Genomic DNA, 24,360 nt, shown 5'->3' on the forward strand with positions numbered 1-24,360 from the left:
GGCAACTGAAAAAGCAGTGGAAGTAGTGTATTTACAACAACAACAACAACAACAACAACAACAACAACAACAACAACAACAACAACAACAACAACAACAACAACAACAACAACAACAACAACAACAACAACAACAGCAGCAACAACAACAACAACAACAACAACAGCAACAAACAAACAAACAGACAAACAAACAGACAAACAAAAAACAACAACCCCTGAAACACCCCCTGGTTCAAATGTACACTCCCGATGATGTGTCCCAAAATGTATATCCTTCCCATATCTGAAATGCAGCTCTCACGTCACTCTCAAATCGTAAACCTCATGTAACTATCATCTTTTCACACAAATGACAGTTTAACATCACGTCCCGTGTTCAATGATTCTTCTTGTAAATATAGAGAATGTCTTGTTATTTTCTTTACGGGTATAACAATGTAGTTTACATTAGAACCAGGAGAGGGCAGTATAAAAACTGCAATCATAATTCAGTGTAGGAAACACAAATAAAACGTCAGAGGTCAGGGTAGAATGTACAAAAGAGGAATTTTTTATTCATTTGGCCAACACAAGAAAAAGATTTTGAAGTGAGAAACTTTCCTCCTGATATTAACGATCACAGGTGCCAAAAGTATATTCAAATCACCAATACAGTTTTACAGTCAGGCAATACCAAAATACATGAATAATTGTTTCAGGGCGTTCATTAAAAAAGCTTATGTCTGTCTTAAATCTGTCTCTCAGATAAGTTTTAGCAGGATAGATTTTTAGATAAGTTTAAGATATTTCCTTAACTTTAATCAAATACTTGTTAGGGAGGAGTCAAATCTTTTTCAATATGAAACAACACAGGGTAAAGTTGTAACCTATTCTAAGTAGGAGACGTCGGTTTACGCCGTGACGTCAGTTGACGCAGTGACGTCCGGTGCAGATCCTCTAGCCGGATGTTGACGCTCCTCCGGAGGGTCGGAGCTGTAAACGTCAAACAGCCGCCGCTGCTTCTGTTTTTCCCTCAGCCAGGTAAATTTACCATCAGCACACTGACGGTCACATCGCTACACGGGTGTTTCTCCTCTACATTCTCCTTTATTCGTGCTTCTTTAACGTTTCCGGGGGTGTCGTTGCTCCGTTTCTGTGTCAAGTATGGCGACGCGAGCTGATCAGCTAGCAGCAGCTTGCCAGCAAAACATGCCATTTTTAAAGACATTTGTTTTTTTTTTTAACAAACGTGTCGCTGTTTTCACGTAACCTCGGTAACCGAACACTGACAGGCACACACCCTCCGCAACAGCGATGACAGTGTCCCCAGACAGGACCAACAAAAACAAATACCTGCTACTCTAGCTACTTTAGCCACAGCAGCTACATTAATCGTTATCTCTCGGTTAGTTGGGAATAGAGCCAGTTATCAAGCTACCCACTCTTGATCGATACAAACTAGAGTTTAGGTTAATATCAGTGGAGGTTTCCACGAGCTGTCATTACGTAACGAAGTTATTCATGGTTAGTTGTGCAAATGGCTTTGGGTGGGATTATCTGCTCCAGGATTAAAAGAAAACATCAGCTGGCTGAGTCGATCAGAAACTAACTGAGTTTAGAAACAAAGCTTTACACAAATACACATACTGGAAGATCAGTCATGGTTTTTTATTTATTTATTTTATTACAATTTACCTGATTGTTTACTTTTGTTCAGGAATCTTGAAAGTGACCAATAAAGAAGACGCTAAATAATGACGTAATTTAGCAAAAATAGTCAACAAGAAAACAATCAGCATAGAAAGCAAATTAACTTCAGCAAAAAAGAAAGAACTTAGGCTGCAATTAAACGTAAGCCTAACGGAAACAAATCACATATAGCTCCAACAGAAGCTGATGTCAGTCGTTAGCACATTTAATTTAAGTCGACAATGTACCCTTGTAATTCAAATAAGAAATGATGGTGAAATTGTGTTGGACTTCTGTGCTGAAACATGTAGCTGCTGAAAGAGGAAATAGTGAAATGCCCCACTTCAATTGTGTTGCATCTTATTCATTATCTGACATGGAGCTTTCATGAATTGTGAAAATAACTTGACAGAGGTAGAACGAAACATAATGTTTCTTTCAGGACTAGTATGAGATTGTGAGTTGCTGTGTACAAAAAAACTCAGCCTTCACAAGGTTTTGGACAAACATGATGCTCAACACCTGTGTACTTTTCTTTCACTTGAGGTGTAAATGATGATTCATATTTTGCTTTCACTTATCTGACCGACACAGATGGAAAGTGCCTTAACATGTTACCTGTGAAAAACATTTGCTCTCACAAACCACTCCTTGAACCATAGGATTGCCGTTTCACTGGTTTCCGAAGTTTACATCTCCCCAGAACTGACGAAACTTGTGTCATTATCTTGAAACAAGATTGGATCCTTCGAAGTTGGTAAAGACGTGTTGACAACGTCATTCAGCCATTGGTTGCATTATTTAGCCGAAGAGAGAGCAACAATACCTGCTGAAACTTTATCTCTGGGGCAGGACAGAGACACTCTCACTTGGAATATTGTGAGGCTTTTGTAATTTCTGATTGAATTTCTGCCATCCAATCCTGCAATTGTACATATATTTATCTTACATTCCGTTTGTAATTCCTTCTTCACGGAGCTGACAACTGTTAGTGTTCTCGTGTAGTGCGCGATTACAGTGATTGGCTTTGTTAATGGCTTGGAATCCTGTTTAACAACCACGTATCATGAAACTCAAGGTGCCAGATTGAGTACAAGCCTATTAAGACCTGAGACTATGATGTATAGTGCTGCTGCTTAATGTGCTCCTGTTTTAAAGCTGGATGCATTGTGATTTCACCATATTTTCAATGTTTGATCGACTGCAGGACCTCATTATAAATGTGCTCCGATCATGCAGCACTCCAAAGGGTGAAGTAGAAAAAACTAAATGGGACAAATATAATAAGCATAGAAAATTAAGGAGTAGTATTTATTTTCGGTATTTGAAAGAATCATTCTTGATTGTAGCTTAGTTGTTTGGTGGTGGTTTTGTCACTTTTCCTGAGAACTGTCAAGATATACAGCAGGTAATAATATGTGTTTACTATTTTTAGTTTTCAGTCACAAGATTTTCATATTATTTCACACTGAAAGTTTTTTGAGGGAAGATGATTATCAGCAGCTCAGGATCATTTTACCTCTGAAAAGAAGCTACATGAGAAATTATGATTCAATGAACTCAAATTATGCTGTTTTAATTTTAACTGAAGGTCTACGGTTAGAGCTCGCCTCTCAAACCCACCTGTCAGTCCAGACGTCCAGCCAGTATGTCCAGTGATCCTCCCCCGCCGTACCCCGGAGGTCCGAGCGCCCCCCTCCTCGAGGAAAAGAATGGACAGCCTGGTAATAGAACTGTCTTAAATGTTTCATAGATTATGTTATATCGGTCTGAGTTCATTGCAATGTGAGTTTTATTCAGAAGGAATTTTCTGTCTTAATTGGTGGTTGCTATTTTTCACTTAACTAGTTTTTCTTGGTTTTTCTGTATATTCAGTGTAATTTCTTTTTTGCTCTTTTCTCTGTCCTTTCTTGTGCAAGTAGTCAGAACAGGTCCTCCACAGGGGCAGCCTTTGCCTCCAGATTACGGCCCTCCACCCTATGAGGCCAGCCAACCAGGCTTCTTACCGCCGCATGTCCCTGGAGAAGGACCTATGCCCATGCCTATGCCAATGCCTCCACCCCCACAAGGTGCTGCACTGTTTACAAACAATGAATCTACATGTAATGGACACTGCCACATCATATGAAAGTGTCCACTTGAGCCCTATGCAATGTTAAACCAGGATATGAGACTTTACAATAGTTACAGAGATGTAATGCTTAAAACATGTTGAGGTAGCAAATTCTGACTGATGCACAGCAGGTTTAAAGTTGCACAACTCATTGGTTTGTGTTTTTCTCTTGGTTGATTGAACTACAGTCACCTCAATCAAACCATTTCAAGCCAGCTGAGCCCCTGCATGGATTTAATATTGTCGATAATTGTGTGTAGGTGGACCGTACCCGCCGCCGCCCGGTCACTATCCGTACCCGATGCCAGGACAGATGGGGGCGGGACCCAGCCACTTCGTCCACATGGGAGGACACACAGCGACGGTCCTGGCTCCTCCAGGCGCAGCCACCACCGTCACCGTGCTGCAGGGGGAAATGTTCCAGACCTCCCCGGTGCAGACCGTGTGTCCACACTGTCAGCAGGCCATCATCACCCGCATCTCCCACGACGTCGGCCTCATGAACACACTCTTCTGCCTCTTCTGCTTCTTTGTCGGGTGAGTTATCATCGGCCACATGTAGCAAGAATGTTAGTGGCAGTCAGCTCGCACGCACGCACGCACGCACACACGCACACACACACGGATTTAGGTGAAACAATAACCTTTTGTCACTGTGGTACTGTAACTGACTGTTACAAACTCAGCTTTTCCCGGGTTAAAGGTATGCTTCTGAAATGTAAGGGGGGCTTTCAGGTCTGCAGTGTGACTGAACTCACACGCACACACAGGGGTGAACCAAAATGGCTCGGTGGGTCCGGCCTGCACGTGGCCTCAGTTACACTGGTGATGTTCAAACGTTGTCTGAAAGGAACTCCACCTGGATGTGTACCAACTGCCTCGTGCTCTTACAATCTGAAGGAAAATCTCAACAGTGATGTGGCTAAAATAAACACCTTGAGAACAGTGTATACATCACTGTTCTCAAGAAGTGTTTATGTTAGGTGATGATGTATAAGCATGTACTTCATGCATTCACTCTAAAAATAAGTCGGTACACATAATATTCTCTGATATCTGCTTGTTTTACCCTTTTTTTTAAAAAAACACGTCATTGTATTGTGTGTTTTACATTATAGGGTGTGATAATAAGTCTTTGCTTCTCTACCAGGAAATTATATTAAAGTTTACAGTAATTGACCACATTTAATTTCTGTCTAACTTTTGTTATATTGAGAAGCCATCAAAATATTGTCTTTATCTAGAATTGTTAGATTTATTATGTATCTATTTGTGCTTTGTCATTACTGTTTGTACACACACCAGTCCTGAAATTAGTTAAATGTGAGTAAATCAGAAAAACTTGTAGAAATGAAATGAATTACTCGGCTGTTTGTACTTTCCCCGCATGAGTAGTTTTAGAAGTTGTGCTAATCTGCTCAAACCACTTTCAGACTATTTCCATGGCAACAAAGTCGTGGGCGATAATATGGCAACGTTTTGAGAAAGTATTTGTTAAAGACGTGAGGAATGTGACCGTTACAGGTGATTGACTGTGGCCGTGTCTCTGTTCTGTGGTTGACAGGTGTGATTTGGGCTGCTGCTTGATTCCCTGTCTGATCGACGACCTCAAGGATGTGACACACACCTGCCCTTACTGCAAGGGCTACATCTACACATACAAGCGTATATGCTAACCACAACAGAGACGTGTACATGCAAACACACACACACACACACGCGCTCACAGCTCCCTCTGCTGGTAGTGACAGGCCCCCCCCCCCCCCCCCCCCCTTCCCATTTTTGCAAAGTGTTGTTTCACCCTCTTAAAGTGTAAGTGCAGTTTTCTCATTAGTTCACCGAATAGTTACTGTATATAACTTCCAGCATACTTTTGGTGTATAAACATGCATTTGAATTGTACAAATCTCTGACTTTGAACGGGAGAGGACGAAGGTTACAAGCAGGTCCGGGGAAAAGGCTTGTGATGTTACGCATGTGAGCGAAGAAATGATTTAGGGACAGCCTTGGGTAGAGAAAGCTGTGAAATCGTCACTTTATTTGAAATCATCTGTGAATTTTATCCAGTAGAAGGTCTACTCAAACATGCTGGGTTAGTGTTTTTATTATTTAACTCTTTTAACTTCAGATATTTTATCCATAACCCTAACAGGTTACTATTAAGAACTGTGAACATATTTTGTCTTTGATACAATTAATTTTTAACACACTGGGTTATTCTTCCTTTTTATCATCACTTCTTGAATGTGAGAGAAATCTAATCAGTTTTATCAGCTGGGTAAAATCTAGTATTTGCTCGTGGTTACTTGTTAGATGAATTCTGAATCCTCTGGGCTCCGGTCAGTCGTCACTAAATGCTCAGTGACTCACTGTCTTGCTGTTACACATCAGTGCCCTCTGTCCACAATGTACTTAAGGTTGATAACATTTGCACTTTAATTTGAGATACATACTTTTGACCTTCTGATGCAGTTCAATTTTTAAATAGTCTGAGGAGAAATATTTTTTGAGCTCATGAGTAAAACCAGTGCAGTTTGGCTTTCGCTCAAACTCCTGACTCGTCGGTGGCAGACGTGGCGGAAAACTGCATGACCTCTTTGTAATAGCTTGCCGTCATGCCAGCATGTTCAGTCTGAAGCACTGACGTGGCTTTTATTTTCTCCTGTTAAAGGTTTTAAAAAATAAAACTAAGTATGTCTGCCAGAGACAACCTATTATGTTCAGCCTCTAACGTGGCATTATAGCCCTTTAAGATGAATTGCATTGCTGGGACGCATGTTAGACAAACATGTCTTTTGACCGATACTAGATCGCGAGCTCTGCTAGGAATAAGCTTCAATTAAACACATCTCATGGAAACGACGCGGTGATTCTCCTGAACTCGATACTAATAGCGACGCGACTTCATTCCAACACAGCATGCTCGTGCCGTCGTCCACTTTAGCTCACCAGCTGCAGAGATCATCTGCATGAGCCACACATCGAAATGAGCCAACGTCACCGGCAACTTTATGTGCAGTTGATTTTTTTTTTCTTTTCTTCTTTTTGAAGCTTTCAGAGACGTGCAAGAAATAAAACATTTTGGCATTGAAGGGTTGCATTGAAAATGTAATATGAAGTACTGTATGCAATTCTCGTGGATACTGCTGGTCTGCATCGCTCTTAACTGTCTGTGATATGTATAACTGTAAGTCTAAATTTGTTTGTTGTATACAGGTACTATTTTTATCAATAAAAATCATGAAGGAAACTCATTTTATTGTCGTCTGAATAGCGTCCCAGCCTTCTCCGGCTGTTTCTTTCACACAGAAGCAGGAAATGAACAACTCTTTTAAAGTGCAAATAGGGTCAGTCCCTCCATCGATGTCCACACTGGGCATTGCAGCATTTGTAGAACGTGGTCATGGGCTCGTCTGCCGATCTCGTTTGAATCTGCATGAAGTAGGCCCGAAGGTGTCCACACTTGGGACAAGTTTCTGCACAGAGAGACGAGGACGACATGCAAGTCAGTGTGGAATCACAAACACTGCAGGACAAGCTGTAGTAAGGTGAACAGAAAACAACTAATGGCAGCATTTTCCAACATGCATGAAGTATTTGTTTTAAACTGCTGACTGTTGTTTGAGTGTAAAAAAAAATAAAAATTATCTTGACACTGAAAAATGTTTCTGACAAGGAGGCTTTCAAAATCAATGTTAGAAAAAGTTCACAAGTGATTCATCTTATTCATGTTAAATGTTCAAATTTTATGTTACATTTTAGAGGAACAAGGGGGGAAATAAATAACTGAGGCAATGGTTAATATTTTCTTGCAATAAAGATGACGAAACAAATAACGTATATAATAAAAACATCTTTTTTTGACATGTGTCACCACAATCAAACAAGACTAAATGTGTGAGTGTTAATAAAGCAAAAATGATGCATTGATTAAATCAATAGGGAATGGAAAGATAAAGAAGTATATATGATGTTTGGAAAAAATATAGTAAAAAGGGCAATTATGAGAAAAAGAAATTACAGGAGAAAGAATACAATGCATTGTTAATGATACCGATACATTATAAAGTAAAAATCAAGCCTAAAGAACTATTTGCTTTCCACAGGGCGACTGTTTCCCAAGCTGAGGTCAGTGATAGTCTGTCATTAAGGCCACTTAAAGGAAAGATTTCAGTAGATACAAGACTGAACAACACTGAGGACAGTTTCAATTTACAAATAACATCTTATTATTTATGTACAAAACGCTGAGAATGAAAAACATTTTCCTATTTGTGTAAACAAGGTGGAGAGTTCAGATAACATTGTGTAGGAACGTGTAGTGACACTAAAGTGCAGCTGTAGTATGGATGATATGTAAAGACATCAAACGGACACGTCATTTTACACTCAGGTGTTCGGTGAGATCACCACCACTCACCAGGAGTCGAGTCTACGTTCTCCCACGCTGCAGCTCCTCCCAGCACATCGTCCACCTCCTTTAACTTGGGATATTTTCTGTTGTTGACCTGCACGAGACCAGACAGAAAGCTCACATGGGAGGTCTTGCATTTAAAGAAACTAAAATAAAGTGTCACACCGAATCCCTGAAGTGAGAGATTCTTCACAATAAACTCACCTTCCTCGTGATGTTGTGTACGTAGGGACAAGTGTTGCAGGCGAATCTCATACACTTCTGGCCCTCCTCGACGATTAAAACATTCCCACAGGTGGGACAAAAAAGGAGCATCCCGCCAACAGATCAATTAACCACCTACCTACTGAAAAAATAGTTAATCAGCTAAAATAAGTTCGGTTTATACGTAGATTTACGATGATTAGCGTAAACATTTCATCACATGCGAACAACCGGAAAACCGTCAGCGATCGGGTGTTACCGTTTTTACAGCTCGGTGGGAAACAACAGGAAGAAGAGGTTTTCAGACAATAATAAAATAAAATGAATAATTATAATAATGATTCAGTAAAGTTGATGAAAATGAAGAATATTATTTTTCTATTTGCATCACTCATATGTATCATTAGTAATAAAACACTAGTATTCGACTAACATTTATTTTCACGGGGCCAAGTAAAACCTCGTGAATTAAATGAAATTAATTAAATATACATAAATTAAATCGAATTTGATTAAACTAAACTTAATCAGGCTTTGAAATGAAAAAAAAAAAAAAAGAAAAAAAAAAACCTTCGCCAATAGGAACCGTGTCTTAAGAGTCGCATAATACTCCCGGTATATTATTCCTGCTGCACATCACTTTATTTACATCGTCGGTGGTTTCAAGTCAAAGTCGATTTATCTAAACAATTTACAAGTTCAATGGTGTTTAACGTTTAAATGTCGGTGGTTTCCCCACAAACGTTTGAACGTAACTCGGTAGTTGAAGTGTAATTCAGATCAGGCTTCAGAGATTTGAAGTGATGAAGGAGGAAAGTAGTCAGGTTATTCCCACTGCTCCTGCAGGAGAAGCAGGAGAAAAGGGGGAACTGTCTTCGAAGGATGAAGAGGTGCTAGAGGCAGAGGAGACCCAGACATGTGGAGCAGCCCCCGATGTAGAGGAGGAAGATGAGGAGGCTCTTCCTCATTCAGAGATTCTGGACATTTTCGAGGAGGGCCTGGCTCGACTAGTGCAGGACCCTTTACTGTGTGATCTACCCATTCAGGTACACACACACACACACACACACACACACACACACACACACACACACACACACACACACACACACACACACACACACACACACACACACACACACACACACACACACACACACACACACACACACACACACACACACACACAACCCATCACTATCCATGTTGATATTTTACTCACTTCAGCTCATTTGGTCTGGAAATACTTGCAGTTGCTTCCACAAACTGTCTCAGGACTTGTTCAACAACCATTACTTTATTTATGTATCAAGAAAATACCATTAAAAAATTATTTTAAAACCTCAGGTGACTCTGGAGGAGATCAACTCTCAGATCGCTTTGGAGTACGGCCAGGCTATGACTGTGAAGGTTTTAAAAGCAGATGGGGAAATAATGCGTGAGTTATTCATGTACGTTTACAGAGTTCCATTGTCATACAACCTTTGTTTTCCTCACTATTAACAAAATGTGTTTTTCTTAGCCATTGTGGTGGTACAAAATGCTACCGTCCTTGATCTCAAGAAGGCCATTCGCAGATTTATGGAGCTGAAACAACAGCGTGAAGGTGGAGTGAAGCACGTCAGCTGGTAAACACATTCATCAACATTATAGACAGAGATAATATGTAAGCAGTTTGGATCTGTCATTGTTCCCTAAATTCCTTCCTTTGTTTCCACAGGAGGTATGTTTGGAGAACGCATCATTTAGTATTTCAGGGGGAGAAGCTGGAAGATGACAAGATGAGGCTGAAAGAGTGAGTGTAAATTCATTCAGTGCTTTCATTTTATGGTGACAGCGGTAACAGTGTGACTGATTTGAATTTGCTCCTGTCTTCAGCTATGGGATCAGGAACAGAGATGAAGTGACGTTCATGAAGAAACTCAGGAAAAAGTGAAGCATCAGATCACTACGCCTGCTGCTGCTGCTGCTGCTACAGCTCTCAAAGAGCAGACCTGACTGCGATGGGCTCACACGGCCGTATCTATATCTTGCTATGGCCACATGTAAATTAAATAACAGGGTGCTAACTTTGTCTCTTTTGATTGTAAATGTGTCTTCAAATATTAAATTTTTTAAAAACTTTTTGTTCATATGTTTTTGTCAGTGTTTTACTTTTTTTTAAGGTTGGCATTTACCCCAGAAGGCAGTTCTAAACCCTGCCAGATGATTTGAATACTTCCTGATAGAAGTGAATGATAGATGCTGGATGAGGCTTTACCCTGGGACGATACAGCGGGAGCAGCTGCAAGAAAACAGGCAATCCAGACATTTTCTTCCTAATAGTCTCTGTAAAACTATTCTAACTTATTAGAGAAACTGCTAAATTTACAGTAAGGGTAGTTGGGGTTTGTGTGATTTAAGTTTTTGTGCTGGACATGAAGAAATCACAAGTCGCCAGAAAGATGTTCTTAAACTTGCTTTATTTATTTTTTCTGCTTCAACAAAACACTGATTATTCTCATGATATGCTTTTGATATACTGTCTTTTTTGAATCCATGATATAACTAAAATAATTTAAAAGTCACACCTTATGTCGTGCACAGTTTAAACATATTACTTTGAAGTGTATTTGCCAAGAATAAGCTTGTATATACGTTTTCTCTGCATATCTACCTTATATATTTTGTCTTTCCTCCGACTTCAATTTTTATAAGAAACGTTTATGTTTGTATATTAAAGCAAAGAGGAAAGATACACTGATGCATCTTTGATACATGACGTGTATGAAAATTCTCTTCAGTAAATGTACAGAAATATTTTAACATTTCATATAATATCCTTATATTGTCTTTGTAGATTTTATTATCCACAAGGAAATGTGAGACAGTGCCCTCAAATTATTTCCATACAGCCACTATACGCCTCAAGCTCTTGTACAATGGGCGTTTTTGAATTTTCCAAACCTTGATTTGTAAAAAAATGTATCTCTTCTGAGTTGAAATGATAGAAAATCAAAAGTAGTGTTGGAGAATGTGCTGAAGATGGTGTGTACATTTCAAACCAGGTTCATGTGTCTCAATACCTTCTGTGTTTGGGATGTTTTATAATACATGCTATCTTGCCCATGTCTCCCTCCCAAAGAAGATCTAGAGATCTCGGTCTGAAATATTACAATTAGGGTTCGAACATTTGCATATTATTCAAATAAATTTGTGGTTTATTGTTGGACTTCCTGTTTTTCACATCATAGGATGTCATTGTCAACAGCTGTTGGGATCAATATGCACAAAAAATATATATATTTTCATGCTGGTTGGATGTTTTCAACTTAAATTGTCTGCACAGTCTGTATTCCAAGACTTTCTCTGTTATAACAGTTACATGTATGGTTTTAGTTTGTCTCCGCCACACTTCCAACAAGAAAGCCACCACTCTAAACTGTTCACACTTTGAAAATGATCCATAAATGCTCATCCCTTGTAGACTTTCTTACTATGAGTTCCTCAAGCAGCGAGCTGGAGAAGATTTCCACTCAGATCGACAATCTGTTACTCCAGATGCAGGAACTTCAGCAGAGAAGGACAATTAAGTGTCTCCATCAGGACCTGAGGAAGCAACTTCAGCTTGAACACACAGGTGAAACAAAAACAGGCTTGCCTTCACGTCTCCCTTGTCTCATGTATACTTAACCTCATGTTTGGTGTTTTATTTAGACGAATATGCTCATCAGCAGCAATATATTGACCAAATTGATGAAAAACTGAAACAACTGCGTGAAAAGATAGCAGAACTCAGGAAAACCTTTCACGACCTTTTCAGTGCAGAAGACACAGAGAAGGATGAAGGTTTGTCCAAAACTGTCACAGCAGATCATTGTGTTTTCTTCTTTTACCCCAATAACCCGATTTTCTTCTTTATTAGTGGTCATTATTGAGCTTAGTGAGGAGACAGACGGCGACACGAATGTCTTCTATGTTGAATCTCCTAAAATCCCAGGTGAGCCCGCAATCCCCTGATAAACTCCACTTTATTGTTCAGTTTAATGCTCTATGGGATTCAAACATGTTGCTCATGGGTCAGAAGTTGTTTGCCGGCAGCAAAGAAGGAATCTTGCTGATAGTGAAGCTAAAAGTGATAGCGTCAACATGTAAGCTGTACTGTAATGATGAGTTCGTGTAAACATGTTAAAGTCTTCAACAATTATGAAGAAGTGATTAGAAAACGCTGCTATGGATTAATGCGACCATCTTTTTGCTGCTTTGGCGCCTTTGAGAGTTCAGATTTTCTTGATTTTAAAACAGGCCGTGCATATTAATGTACATATGTAGTTTGAGAGAAAATGCAAACATTTAATTATTACTTGAGTGCTTGAGCATCCATCTGCCTATTTTTGTTAATGAAAACAACAAAAAAAAGATTGAGACGTCTCGTGCTGGAAACCCTGCATGTGTTGTGCTCGCAGCTCCCGTGGTCCTGGACGTGGAAAACCTCTCGAGATGTCCCTGCAGGACTCAGTGCCCAGAGTGCAGGCAGGTCGTCATGACAGAGACCATTTTCTCCGCCAGCGAAGTGTCCTGGATACTCTGTTATTCAACAGCTGCAATTGGGTATAAAAACCTCCTCTTCTCCGCTGGCTGCTGCAATATTTGCATGACAGGGTAGAGAGTGTGGTTGGGACTGTTTCTGTTTGTGCAGCCTGTTTTATGTATTTCCAGTGTTGTCTTTTTTTCTTTTTCTTTTCTTCATCTCTTTTTTTTTCTCATTTCTGCAGATGTGTGGCCGGTTGTTGCCTCATTCCCTTCTGCTTTGACAGATTCAAGTCCATCACACACAAATGCCCCATGTGTCAGACACGGATCAGAACCGTATGAAGGTTCTGAGAGAAGCGAGACCAAAATGACGCTGCCCTTCCAGTTCGTGTTGCAGCTTTTCCGTTGGATTTCAGTGAAGGGTGGGAACATGCCGGCTCAACTTGGAATCATTGAATTTCGTTTAGCTTAGACACGTGATGAGTTGTTCGTTCAAAAAACCCCGCAAAGACGTCCCTTGAAAAGGTTTTATTTGAAGTAGTATTAAAGAGTTTGTGACAAAGCTCGTCGGCTGTGAAATCCCAAATATTCTCTGTATTTACAAAATGACAATTACACTTATAAAAAAGAAAAATAAAAAGTAACATAAATACACAATGTTTAAAACTTAAGGCATACAAACTATGCATTACATTTTCTTTGGTGTTGAGTTATACTAGTATAGTAAAGACAAAACATTTCTTGTTCCAGCACATGATCCCTTCTCAAAGGGCAACATTTGGATTGTCAAATGAGGCACTGACAGGAAAATAAAACAAACTTAATAAAAAAAAGTCACATGAAAGTTTTTTTTTCTTTAAACAATTCAGCATTCAGAAAAGTTTGGCTTTCCAGAGACTGTGAATCCCCAACAATCCAATAAAATAACACAATTAATCCTCAGCCCTTCTCCCGCTTGCAAATCGTGCTGAGGCGCACAAAAGTTTCTCAGAGTTTGAACCGTCATACATTTTTTTTTTAAGGAAACGAAAGCTGTCAAAGAAGCAATGAGACCAGTAGAGGTCAGTAAAATACAATCGGATCAAAAGTAATGAGATTATGTGTGTCTGTTGAGTCTTAATTAACCTCACAGTAAAAATCAAACAGCAATTACTTTAACATTTTAACAATCCAGTCAGTTGGACTGGGAAGCAGTAAAGTGTGAGACGCATGTGAGGATTCTGACTGCAAAAGAAAAAACAAGTGGAGTGAGAGTGTGTTTGTGTCAGAGTGTCAGAGTGTGCACATGTGCAATGAGATGCATTACAGACTCAAAAAAGGCTGAAAAGGAAACAAATAGTTTAGAGATGAACATGTTTACAGAGAAATCGGTAATAAATACAAAGGCATCTTTAGTTCGTGCTGCGGGGTCACTTTGACTTTGAAACTTTGCTCCCACTTAAATTGTTCAATTTCTGATTTATGCTTCACAATTCATCTACACATCAGGAACATATTGTGGCTGTGTGTTTACACTCTGTTTTAATAGTGATAGTCATTCCAAGACAGGAGTTGGGATGGTTTACTGTTCTTTCTGAGTGCAACGCTCTACATTCATTGAGATCAAAGGACAAAGACAATAAGTAGAAGACAGACTGATAACAAATCAGTGACATAATTTGAGATGGAAATCTTAAAAGCTGCTTCAGCTTTTAGCTAAAAGCGCCAGTACCAGCCCCATTTTCTCTGGTCCTCTGTACAGACAGAGGGTTTAACGATTTGCTCCTGTTGTAGCAGCAAAATAACGTGTGCTTACATGCAGAGAGTTGTGTGTTTGTATGTGCAGACATTTGCATGTCTGTTTCAAAATGCTGAATACATGTACACACACACACACACAAACACACACACACACACACACACACACACACACACACACACACACACACACACACACACACACACACACACACACACACACACACACACACACACACACACACACACACACACACACACACACACACACACACACACATATATATATACCCTTGGGCCTTGTAACCAGCTGTATTTGGACAAGTTGATTTTGCTTTCCCGCCGCAACAGATTTTTGCTGAAATTTGTGTGTCTGTGTGTGTGTGTAAAAAACCCTAGCAGGCTCACTCTTGTCACACTGCAGTCATTTCTTAGCTATATAGCTGTCACTTTACACAGGAACACTTGGTGAAACTCCCTCTGTAGTGAGTACGGTGGCATTTACAGGTCCCGTCTAGTCACACACAAATCTAAGCAGGCATACAGCGAATATATTGCAAACACAAATTGTATTATGCATTCACAAATCTGACACAGACACCCGTTTGTATATGCAAAAATCTGAGTGCATGCTTATAAATCTCATTAAGCACATAAATCAAGATACATAGAATCACAACTCTCAACATGCACATTGAAGTTATTTTGCTACAATAACAGCCTCAAATAAAGACCGAAAAGAGAAGAACAACTTCTGAACTGATACTGCAGGACTGGATTGCTCAAACCTTCAACAGCTCATTGCCTCATTTAGACAGAAGTGGTCTTACCAAGGCCTGACAGGACGGATTCACCTGGGATGCACTCATTCCCAGTTCAAGTGCAGTTCATTAGAGTTGAGGAAGTCAGAGGAGAAGACACCCACGGGAATGGACACATCCAGGGAGTTGCCTCCCTCTGCTGGCACGGACAGCGTCAGGTCCAGCCAGTCCATGCTGTCCATGCTGGTGTGGTGCAGGCTCAGAGGAGAGGGCGGAGTGTTTTCATTAAAATCCACCTCCATGGCGGTCACAGGCGAGTGTAACTCCTCAATCAGCTTCAGTTTCTGTGTCTCCCTGTCAGCAGCCAGTGTGCCGTCCAGGAGGGTGTTGATCTGCGAGTTAGAGGTCAGGGCTGCAGGCAGCTGGGCCACCTGGACCAAGGCGGGCGGGCGTGATAAGGCCGTGTTGATGGGAAGGGTGGTTACGCTAGCGGTGACAGCGAGAGGCTTGTCCAGGCTGGAAGGATCCTGCCTGATGAACGGGGAGATCTCTGGGGGAAAACAAACACAAGAGCAGAGGAAACTGAGCATCAAAACATCAAGTATGATCCGGGTCAAAATGAGAGCACGGTATCTCACCACCACTTTCGATCAACACGTCAAACAGGTCGTCCATCTGTTGGCTGGCAGCAGTCGGACCCTGCAGAAAGAACAAAAAATAAAAAGAAGAAAGTTTGAATAAGAATACTTATAGTGTTAAAAGGACATAATTGCATTTCTTTTTCGTTCTCACCTGTGCAGCTGTTAACAAGTTGCGGGTCTGTTTAACTGCATCCTCATAGCGAGGCGGGTCCTTGCACTTAGACACATGGTTTGTAAATTTTGGCTGCTGCACAATCAAAGGGGATTGGCTGGAACAGAGAGGCTGTTTAACAGGAAAAGACAACAGTCGCTTACACTGAATAAAAACAGGATGTGTGTTATGTAAACCAGGAACAAGCGGATGGAACTACAGAAATAAAAACAAGCCAGCCAGTGACCACAAGAAAGTGTAAGCAGAAAAGACTTCAGCATCATTTTTCTACCTTGTTAGTGGGCTCTGTGGGGACAGGTTGGCCCGAGGAGGCTCCCGCAGTGTATCCATTCAGAGGAAATGTATTGAGCAAGTTTTGTACATCTGCTTCCATCCGCCAAGTCTGCAGGAACAAATCGAAAAGTCAGCATGGAAGCATCAGAGTTATCGATACTGAATGCAAAGAGAGGCAGCATGCAGCGGAAGTCACTTCTGCTTATGTGAACAGACCTGAGTGAATCTGGTAGTTGCGGTAACCAGAAAAACAAACAAACAAAAAAAACTGTTGCACTGCTTTGATTTGATGCAGAGACAGCTTAACGGAATTGCTTCAATCCCTCATGAGGTTAAACATCATAACAGAACAGATCAGTGCAGAGGAGTGTGTGTGTGTGTGTGTGTGTGTGTGTGTGTGTGTGTGTGTGTGTGTGTGTGTGTGTGTGTGTGTGTGTGTGTGTGTGTGTGTGTGTGTGTGTGTGTGTGTGTGTGTGTGTGTGTGTGTGTGTGTGTTTGAGTGGAGCTGCAGGTTGTATCAGGTCTTCTGACAGCATGTTGGACAGGACACTCAGCCCTCACTCAGCACTTTTCCCAGTGATCCATATTTCCATAAACCTGTGTCTGAGAGGTGCTGAGGTCAGTCGATTAACACAAATACAATGATCTAGCGCTGATTGATAGATGTGATACAGTGGCAGGTCTGTGTTATATAACTGGCTTGAATTCTATGATGCACAACTTACCTTGTACAAAAATGTATAATTCCAGGTGAACACATGTGCCACATATGGTGGATTGCAGACTATTTAAGAATACAATGAAAACGCTGGTAGCAATGCCGAGGCAGTCAGTACAAGAAGTGGAGCATTTCCTTACCTTTGTCAGTGTCTGGCTGCATTGCTTTTGTAATGCTGCTGAGGCCTCTATTTTCTGTGGCGCCTGTCCAGAGGTCTGGACGAGGCCTGGGGCTGAGCTGCTAACAGTAGTGTGTAATTTGAGGCCTTTGGCAGGGAGCTGCACAGCGACTGTGGAGGCGGGAAGGGATGCGGGCAGGAGGATCTGAGCTCCGGCCTGAACGGGTTGCAGAGTTTCAGGCTGTGTGATGATCTGGTGACTGATGATGAACTGATTTGGAACGACTACTTGGCTTTGATTGGCCGATTCCTCCTGTTTTACAATCCCTGGCAGAGCTGGAAAGCTGCAGGCCACCGTGCAGTTTGATGGGGTTGCGTTTTCCTCTTTGACCTGGATAGGAACTGAAGGGCTGAGCTGAGGTGGAGAGTCTCCCTGCTGAATCCTTTTCTCCACCTCCAGTTGCATCTTCAGCTCCTCCACCAGCCTCTGCTCCTGCTCCAGCTTCCTCATTAGCTCCTCAATCTGACGCTCCTTCTCGTGCAAACGCTTGTCCTTTTCGGTGTCCTTCTCGTGGACCTTTGTCTCAGCTGGACCCTCCTCGTGTATCGCGCCCTGTGGGGAGCTCATGAAGGAAGCAGCATGAGATGGACTTCCTGAAGGTATCCTCGCTGGACTGTCTGCTGTGCTACTGTCCTCTATGCCAAGGCTGGACACTTTGGAGGCTATAGGGGAGACAGGAGGAGTCAACCTCATGTTTTCGGATTGTGGAGCCGTTGAGATGACTGCAGTCTCTGTGCTGACAGCAGCTGCAGTCTGGCTGCCAGAGTTCTCCTGATAGATCTTTAGTCTTTCTATCAGATCGGTCTTTGTCCCAGAAACAGGCAAAGATCTGAGTTTGAGCTCCATTTTCAGCTCAGCGACCTGTAAAGATAACACATTATAAAACACCTCGACATTTGACTTGTTCACGTCTGCAGCATTCATGCGGTCGGACAGTGAGCAGGGTGTAATGTGTCACCTTCATGTCATCCAGATTAGCCGGTAAACGATCCAGCTTGTGTTTGGCCCGAGTGTGGCGGAGCTGCACCGGCGTTAACGCAGCGTTTCCACTCAGAATAATGCTGGAACAGCTGGTTTGTACCTCACTTGTGGGTCTGTTGTAATAGTACAGGAAGCGAAGGGAGTGTAAATGAAACAGAGGGTCTGTCATCCATTTTTCACAATCAACAGCATCTGTGTAGGAAGCTGCAGGCAGGAAAGAGCAATTCAGACGAAATGCAGCTGTGGTTAAATAATGACCATGGCAGAGAACCTTATATTTTATAAAACAAGATGGGATCTTTTGTTTGGGCTTGTTGAAATCTTTTACTTACCTCCTACAACCATTTATTCTATTGTGATTAAAACTGTTTACAAGTTGCAGGAGAAAAGCGGTAAAGAGGGAGGGGTGAAAGCATGCTTCTATAGCTGCTTTGTGTGTGTGCGAGTGTATTTGTGTGGAAGTGTATTCACTTTGAAGCATAGGAATTGGTTGCCTGTAGAGAGTAAGTCAGTATGTATCTCTAGAGGTACAAATATATGAATACTGAAGTTACGAATGTTATATTCTTCTAATTATAAATATAATTATTCCAAAAATAAACTGTACAGGTATATGCCATATTATGTGGTATTCCTGCTTGACCGGAGTGAGTTAGATTAGTTTGTGTAGATGACTGGAGCCATACTTTAGTGTGGTGGGCAGGATGGTCTGGTAGCTGTACTGTTGTTGCTGCTGCTGCTGCTGCTGCTGATGGCTGAGGATCTGAAGCTGAAGGAACTGCTGCTGCTGCTGCAGGAGGCGGGCATAAGCAGAGTCCATCGACACTTCAGCAAGTTCCTGCTTCTGGTCTGGGGGAATATACTGATGATACTTCAGTTTTTTCACCCGTGGCTTGGGCTCTTTGCTCTTTTTGCTGCGGCTTTTGTCGGCGGGAAGCTTGGCCAAACTTTGCTGTGGTGTGCAACGCAGAATAAAGGAGAATGTAAAACCAGAGAACACCATCTGGAGGACATTCAATCCCTGTGACTGATGCCAGTTCATTTGATCAGAGAGTACGAGTCGACCAACGCTGCAAGACTTGAAAGTAACACGTTATATTTTATAGCTTTAAATATTGAGGTGGAATATTGTTCTGACAGCTGATGAGGACAGGATGAGGAAACGAGTAGTGGAAACGTGACCTTTATTGTTTTACCACCTGCAGTTGCAGGATATAGTAGCCATAAAAATGGTTTGGTGTGAAGTCTACAAGGTTATTTTAGCTTTAAATCCAGAAAGTCAGACTTGGCTACTGGACTATGATTCTTGGCTGACTTTTTCTGAAGCCTGGATGAGGACGACCAGCCTGTGTCATTTGACCTGAGTGAAGACAAACTGGAGCTCAACTCCACATTTACACGTTTAAGCTTTTGAGATGTGTGAAACCGTTTTGAACCCTTTTAGTCTTTGACCTACATTTGAACTTCAGCTTAATGGTGACTTTTGCTCCACAAGTAATGTGATGTGACTTTAAGTATGATAAAACGCAGACTCTTACATTGTAGCTGTCAGCACATTTCCAAAAGAAAACAAACAAACAAAAAAAAAAAAACTCACATACACCCACACACATGCTACTTGGGGTCATCTTCTCAAAATCTAAAAGAACAAACTGAACCATCTTTTAAAAAAACAACAACTTTTAAATGACTCAAGTTATTAGGTCCTGATCTTTTTCATTGGAGCCCCACCAACACTGCCTCTCAGAAAAGCTATGGACCCCCCTCTTTCAAGTTCTTATTATTTAAATCATTACTGTGGAGGCAGTTTCTTGTAGCTATATTGTAATGTTTTTTCATGAGCAGATATTATGAACATACCTTAATAAGAACGGGCCCCGGTGTAACATTGGGGGCAACAGGAGCCGGGTGGTTGCTCTGTGGTGAGCTGGGAAAGGAAAGTTTGACTAAATCTACTGTTGATTGTAGGCTGGGTTTTGGGGAGCACTGTAAAAACCAAAACAGAGACATGTTCACAACATCCCCGAAAGTGGGTTGATCCACATGAGAAAAATTAAAAAAAAGAATGCAATATGTTTCAGAAAATATAGTATAACAGCCCCAATTCTCCGAGTTTCATGTTTGATCATGAGAAAAGAACTTATATTTCAAGAATGCTTGGTGTTGTCTGAAGGAAATTGTACAGAAAATGTTGGTGTACCTGTACAGGAGAGTTGGAGGAGGTGGTGTCATTTCCTCCAGACTGTTGTGGCGAGGCTGATGCAGAGCCGGGAGATTGTTGGCTGCAAGGATTCAGCGGTGAAGATGCATCACTGCTGTCCTCATCAAAGTTGTACACGTCTGACCCCTCCGGGGTCTTAGAGAACTCTGGCTGGCCCGCATTCTCTGCTGAACCACAATCGAACACAGCAGAGCACTTCTTATTAGATAAATGAGGAAAATATTGGGAGACATCTGTAAACAACTACTGAAAAGTTTCAGAGTGGTGAACTAAGTATTTACCACTGACAGCCTCTTCGACAGCAGAGTCAACAGGCAGGATGTTCTTCTCCACCAGTTCCATGGGTCCTGGACGCTGGGCGATCTTCTCATTGAGATCATCAGCCAGTCGGGCCCTCTTCAGTTTCATCTGTGTGGCCTGCAGGGAGGGCTCCGCCTGCGTCTCTGCAAAGCACAAAGACCATCACGATGTCGGATTTGGCTAACTGTTATCAGAAGCTTTGTCAGGGTGACTCACAGAAGCATAACCAGACCTCACATGCATCTGTCTGCGATATATTTATGTAGTCAGAACAGAAAAAAAAAGTGGACTAGATATATGAAAGAGAAAATGAGTAATCTCTTATCGAAAAAAAAGCAATGCCACACAAGACGGTGGTTACCTTTTAAGATGTGCATGCGGACGAGTTCAGAGCGTTCAGGTCTGCTGCAGAGCTTGTGCTTTAAGAAGTTCCCAGTCTGTAAAAAAAAAGATTTCAACCATATATATATATATTTATTAACATTCAAACGGAATCATGATCTAGGATGCTAACATTGCTTTCTATCTCACCCTGGCTCTTTCCAGGTTGCGAATCTTCTCATGAAAGGCAGCAGGACTTTTCAGAGCTGTGAGAGAGGAAACATCTCTTGGTCAAGCACTAAACTACTACATCCATCCTGGAACCATCTCAGCTCACTATGGACTATATATATATATATATATATGTTCAACGTTATCGAGTTAGTAAAATGGGACTGCATGGTGGAGATTTAGGATAGAGATTAAAAACTACAGTGAGAGATTTTTTTTTAAACTATCAGGAATAAATGAAAAATGTCACCATTCCACCTGCAGAGGGTAAAATGGTTGATGTCCAATTATGTAAAAAAAGAGAATCCTTTATATTATAATTATCCTAAACACACAGTACAGAGCCACGTCAGTGAGTAGAACACGGTATGAATTAATTGTGGGATGAGTCTTTTTTGTATCATACTGTGCAGCAATTACTGTAACACACAGGAACTCTAAGAACAAAAGTTCACATCAGTTGTTCTCTGTTTTGCAGACGGGACAACAGCCATGTTCTGGACTGCAGGGTAATTTTATCTGGTTATTTTCATGTTTTTGTCTCAGTCTTTGATATGAAGGAGCTTGTGGGAGTCCAACAGGAAGTGTCAGCTCTTCTGACTCCATGCACAGAGTCACTCTTGTATGCCTCGGTAAACGTCATCCTGTTTCAGACGAACTCTGGCTCACAAGCTCGTCACCTCTGCTATGACGGGTGTTGTTTGGTTTGAGGACACGCTGGCCGGGGGGGCGCTCTGAGGAGTGTGTCAGAGGAGCAAAACAAAACATTCCTGCTGATCATCCCGATCTTGCTGCGTGCCGATCATAAGCCTTTAAGTGCAGCGGCAGCAGCAGAGCGCCGCTGGAGTGGCCAGGGAGGTTTGTGTGCAGGCGGAGCTCAGCCAGGCCACAGAGAGGGGGGCCGGCAATGACCTCCACTGAAGGCCCAGTCGCTGACTCATGTGACTGTGTGGAGCCAGAGAAGACCTGAAAAACTGACCACAGGAGGCTTTTCAGGACAGAGCGGGTCTGAGAGGATGAACAAAGTCCTTTTCTCTCCCTACCTTTCCAGTTATCACTGGGTTCCTGTCACTGCTCCAGCTTGTCTTTCACTTGTTTGCACCCAGCTTGTTCCAGCACAGGATGAATATGAATGGTATAGAACAAGAGTTCCTTTGTTTGGATTCCATAGATAAGCCATATTGTTTTGGTGGCACCTCATAGTCATTTGAAGATATAAAAACAACTTTGTAATGTGTGAGGGTGTAGATCAGGGGTGTCAAACTCAGTTCGGTTCATTGGCCACATGCAGCCTAATTTCATCTCAAGTTGTTGTGGCGCAGAGTATACGTGAAGAAAATGGCTATATTTTTACAAATCCCACAGAATTATTGCAGAAAATGTCAACAGGCTCAACATAAACACAAATTTAATTAAACCTGCAAGTGTAAAATACAGTGAAATGTCTAATAAACTTTACCTATGGCTTTTGTATTAAGCATGTTTTCAAAAAGTCAGACACCAACAAACACTCGTGTTGACAACTCCTGACGATTTATAGCCATTTTTAACTTCATTCAATTGACTTCAAATGCATGTTCCTGGACTGTGGGAGGAGACTAGGGGGGGAAAAAAAATGCAAACTGTAGAATCAAACTGCAATATTCTCACTGCACAATTGCTAACCACCATGTAACTCTGTATTTTAGTCCCCCACAAACCCCCTGCACTTTAAAAGAGACCTGAACATCATAATGTTGAGGTCAGTAAAATATCAGGTCTGATATTCAGTTAAAACGATTGCTTACATTTAGACTTCATATAAACAAGTGGAAACATTTCATGTCATTGTTGGGGGCATAATAAACATTTCTCTAGTGTACAGTTAAGTATTTTTCTGGGAAACGAGGGGGTCTAGACCCCCGTTCCTCCCTTGGTTTCTGTCTATGCTTATTATCACAACATGCAGGAGTATAATTTATTGAATCTAACAGTAGTGCCCAACATGTTGCAATTATTAAATAACCTTAAAAAACTTTTTGCATGTTTTATTTTCTTTTTCAATCCGAACTTGTGTCTCTGTGCCAACAACAACATTTTTCGAGCTCTAATAAACATGTGGTCACACTTCGATTATGCAGGAAGTCACTGACATATTTAAGAAAACAACGCTCATGAAAATGATGAAAAAACCCAAACATATTGTCACAATCACACGTCAGCCCATATTCGTAAACTTAACAATATATTTAGTTCACATGAGTTCAGCCTGTGTCGTGGTTGTGGTCTTCCAATGTAAAGGGTCAAACTCTTGAACTTTGTGTGTCGAAACAAATTGTGGAAGACAATGGACCACAAGTTTCCTGCACCTTGTGAGCCAACTTTGTCACTGTTTGCATGGTGAGATGTTCATTTACTACAGGGGTCTAGATGGAAGAACATGCTACTAAGAATATACAAAAAGGAGCTTTTTTGAAGTTCTGGACTTATTGGTTACAGTGCGTTGCCATAAATCTACAGGAGCAATAGATGAGAGTGAAGCACTCACGTGGCATGATGCCCTGCTCCACAAGCTGCTCTCGACTTCTCCTCTGCTGCAGACAGAGCTGGAGGACTGTGAGAAAGCAGAGACACCGAGGTCAGAGTTAAACTTTGACCAACTTTCCTGAGTCACCACACAAGCATCCCTGGCTTCAAACTGCAAAGACCTGCAAGACTTCAAATAAAACCCAGAGGCTATTATTTCCCAATTGATAGGTTACCCCAAAAGACTCAGCAGTCACCCCTGTTCACCACCACAGATATTTCAGTCACTTCCTCTTTGGTTTTAGCAGGGGGTTCAAGTTTTACAACAGCTCAACTCAACAGTGGGACTCTCCCAGAGCTCCCCTGATGACGGGCTGTATCTCTCCCTGGGTTTGCAAATTGCACCA

At 41.5% G+C, this 24,360-nt stretch overlaps 4 protein-coding genes across 6 annotated transcripts; 2 read left to right on the top strand and 2 right to left on the bottom strand.

Annotated features, from left to right (window-relative positions):
- The first annotated feature begins 911 nt into the window (after positions 1 to 911).
- Positions 912 to 7,036, top strand: cdip1 (cell death-inducing p53 target 1). 2 transcript variants are annotated; one of them, XM_080488490.1, is made up of 5 exons: positions 912 to 1,022; positions 3,262 to 3,394; positions 3,590 to 3,739; positions 4,044 to 4,320; positions 5,348 to 7,036. In XM_080488490.1, exons 2-5 carry the CDS (start codon positions 3,319 to 3,321, stop codon positions 5,457 to 5,459), a joined length of 615 nt encoding a protein of 204 aa, XP_080344616.1. In that variant the 5' UTR covers positions 912 to 1,022; positions 3,262 to 3,318; the 3' UTR covers positions 5,460 to 7,036. The 2 variants fall into 2 exon arrangements, with proteins under 2 accessions (XP_080344616.1, XP_080344617.1); XM_080488491.1 differs by having other exon boundaries at positions 917 to 1,022; positions 3,593 to 3,739.
- polr3k (polymerase (RNA) III (DNA directed) polypeptide K) lies at positions 7,025 to 8,651 on the bottom strand. The gene is made up of 3 exons (XM_080488494.1): positions 8,402 to 8,651; positions 8,204 to 8,291; positions 7,025 to 7,259 (listed from the first exon to the last, which is right to left on the bottom strand). The coding sequence occupies exons 1-3, from the start codon at positions 8,510 to 8,512 to the stop codon at positions 7,132 to 7,134; spliced, it is 327 nt and encodes a 108-aa protein (XP_080344620.1). The 5' UTR covers positions 8,513 to 8,651; the 3' UTR covers positions 7,025 to 7,131.
- Positions 8,652 to 9,002: 351 nt separating this feature from the next.
- snrnp25 (small nuclear ribonucleoprotein 25) lies at positions 9,003 to 13,719 on the top strand. 2 transcript variants are annotated; one of them, XM_080488126.1, is made up of 10 exons: positions 9,003 to 9,447; positions 9,749 to 9,839; positions 9,924 to 10,029; positions 10,122 to 10,196; positions 10,280 to 10,699; positions 11,868 to 12,020; positions 12,098 to 12,229; positions 12,306 to 12,380; positions 12,847 to 12,991; positions 13,156 to 13,719. In XM_080488126.1, exons 1-5 carry the CDS (start codon positions 9,205 to 9,207, stop codon positions 10,335 to 10,337), a joined length of 573 nt encoding a protein of 190 aa, XP_080344252.1. In that variant the 5' UTR covers positions 9,003 to 9,204; the 3' UTR covers positions 10,338 to 10,699; positions 11,868 to 12,020; positions 12,098 to 12,229; positions 12,306 to 12,380; positions 12,847 to 12,991; positions 13,156 to 13,719. The 2 variants fall into 2 exon arrangements, with proteins under 2 accessions (XP_080344252.1, XP_080344251.1); XM_080488125.1 differs by lacking the exons at positions 9,003 to 9,447; positions 9,749 to 9,839; positions 9,924 to 10,029; positions 10,122 to 10,196 and having other exon boundaries at positions 10,638 to 10,699.
- Positions 13,428 to 24,015, bottom strand: mrtfbb (myocardin related transcription factor Bb). Its single transcript, XM_080488124.1, has 13 exons — positions 23,976 to 24,015; positions 21,428 to 21,483; positions 21,258 to 21,333; positions 20,878 to 21,039; positions 20,576 to 20,763; positions 20,236 to 20,361; positions 19,062 to 19,327; positions 18,353 to 18,488; positions 17,356 to 18,255; positions 16,496 to 16,606; positions 16,204 to 16,335; positions 16,050 to 16,110; positions 13,428 to 15,961 (listed from the first exon to the last, which is right to left on the bottom strand). The coding sequence occupies exons 1-13, from the start codon at positions 23,980 to 23,982 to the stop codon at positions 15,516 to 15,518; spliced, it is 2,667 nt and encodes an 888-aa protein (XP_080344250.1). The 5' UTR covers positions 23,983 to 24,015; the 3' UTR covers positions 13,428 to 15,515.
- Positions 24,016 to 24,360: the final 345 nt, after the last annotated feature.

Source organism: Lipophrys pholis, assembly GCF_963383615.2.
Source record: "Lipophrys pholis genome assembly, chromosome: 19".
Lineage (NCBI taxonomy): Eukaryota > Metazoa > Chordata > Actinopteri > Blenniiformes > Blenniidae > Lipophrys > Lipophrys pholis.

Coding starts and splice junctions, on each gene's coding strand:
- cdip1 (XM_080488490.1), top strand. CDS start 3,319: ATGTCCAGTGATCCTCCCCCGCCGTACCCCGGAGGTCCGAGCGCCCCC. Junction 3,395..3,589: donor GGAAAAGAATGGACAGCCTG/GTAATAGAACTG, acceptor TTCTTGTGCAAG/TAGTCAGAACAGGTCCTCCA. Junction 4,321..5,347: donor CTCTTCTGCTTCTTTGTCGG/GTGAGTTATCAT, acceptor TGTGGTTGACAG/GTGTGATTTGGGCTGCTGCT.
- polr3k (XM_080488494.1), bottom strand. CDS start 8,512: ATGCTCCTTTTTTGTCCCACCTGTGGGAATGTTTTAATCGTCGAGGAG. Junction 8,292..8,401: donor TACACAACATCACGAGGAAG/GTGAGTTTATTG, acceptor GGTCTCGTGCAG/GTCAACAACAGAAAATATCC. Junction 7,260..8,203: donor GAACGTAGACTCGACTCCTG/GTGAGTGGTGGT, acceptor CTCTCTGTGCAG/AAACTTGTCCCAAGTGTGGA.
- snrnp25 (XM_080488125.1), top strand. CDS start 11,879: ATGAGTTCCTCAAGCAGCGAGCTGGAGAAGATTTCCACTCAGATCGAC. Junction 12,230..12,305: donor AGACACAGAGAAGGATGAAG/GTTTGTCCAAAA, acceptor CTTCTTTATTAG/TGGTCATTATTGAGCTTAGT. Junction 12,381..12,846: donor TGAATCTCCTAAAATCCCAG/GTGAGCCCGCAA, acceptor TTGTGCTCGCAG/CTCCCGTGGTCCTGGACGTG.
- mrtfbb (XM_080488124.1), bottom strand. Junction 20,362..20,575: donor CCTCCAACTCTCCTGTACAG/GTACACCAACAT, acceptor TGGTTTTTACAG/TGCTCCCCAAAACCCAGCCT. Junction 16,607..17,355: donor GCAGCCAGACACTGACAAAG/GTAAGGAAATGC, acceptor TTGTTCCTGCAG/ACTTGGCGGATGGAAGCAGA.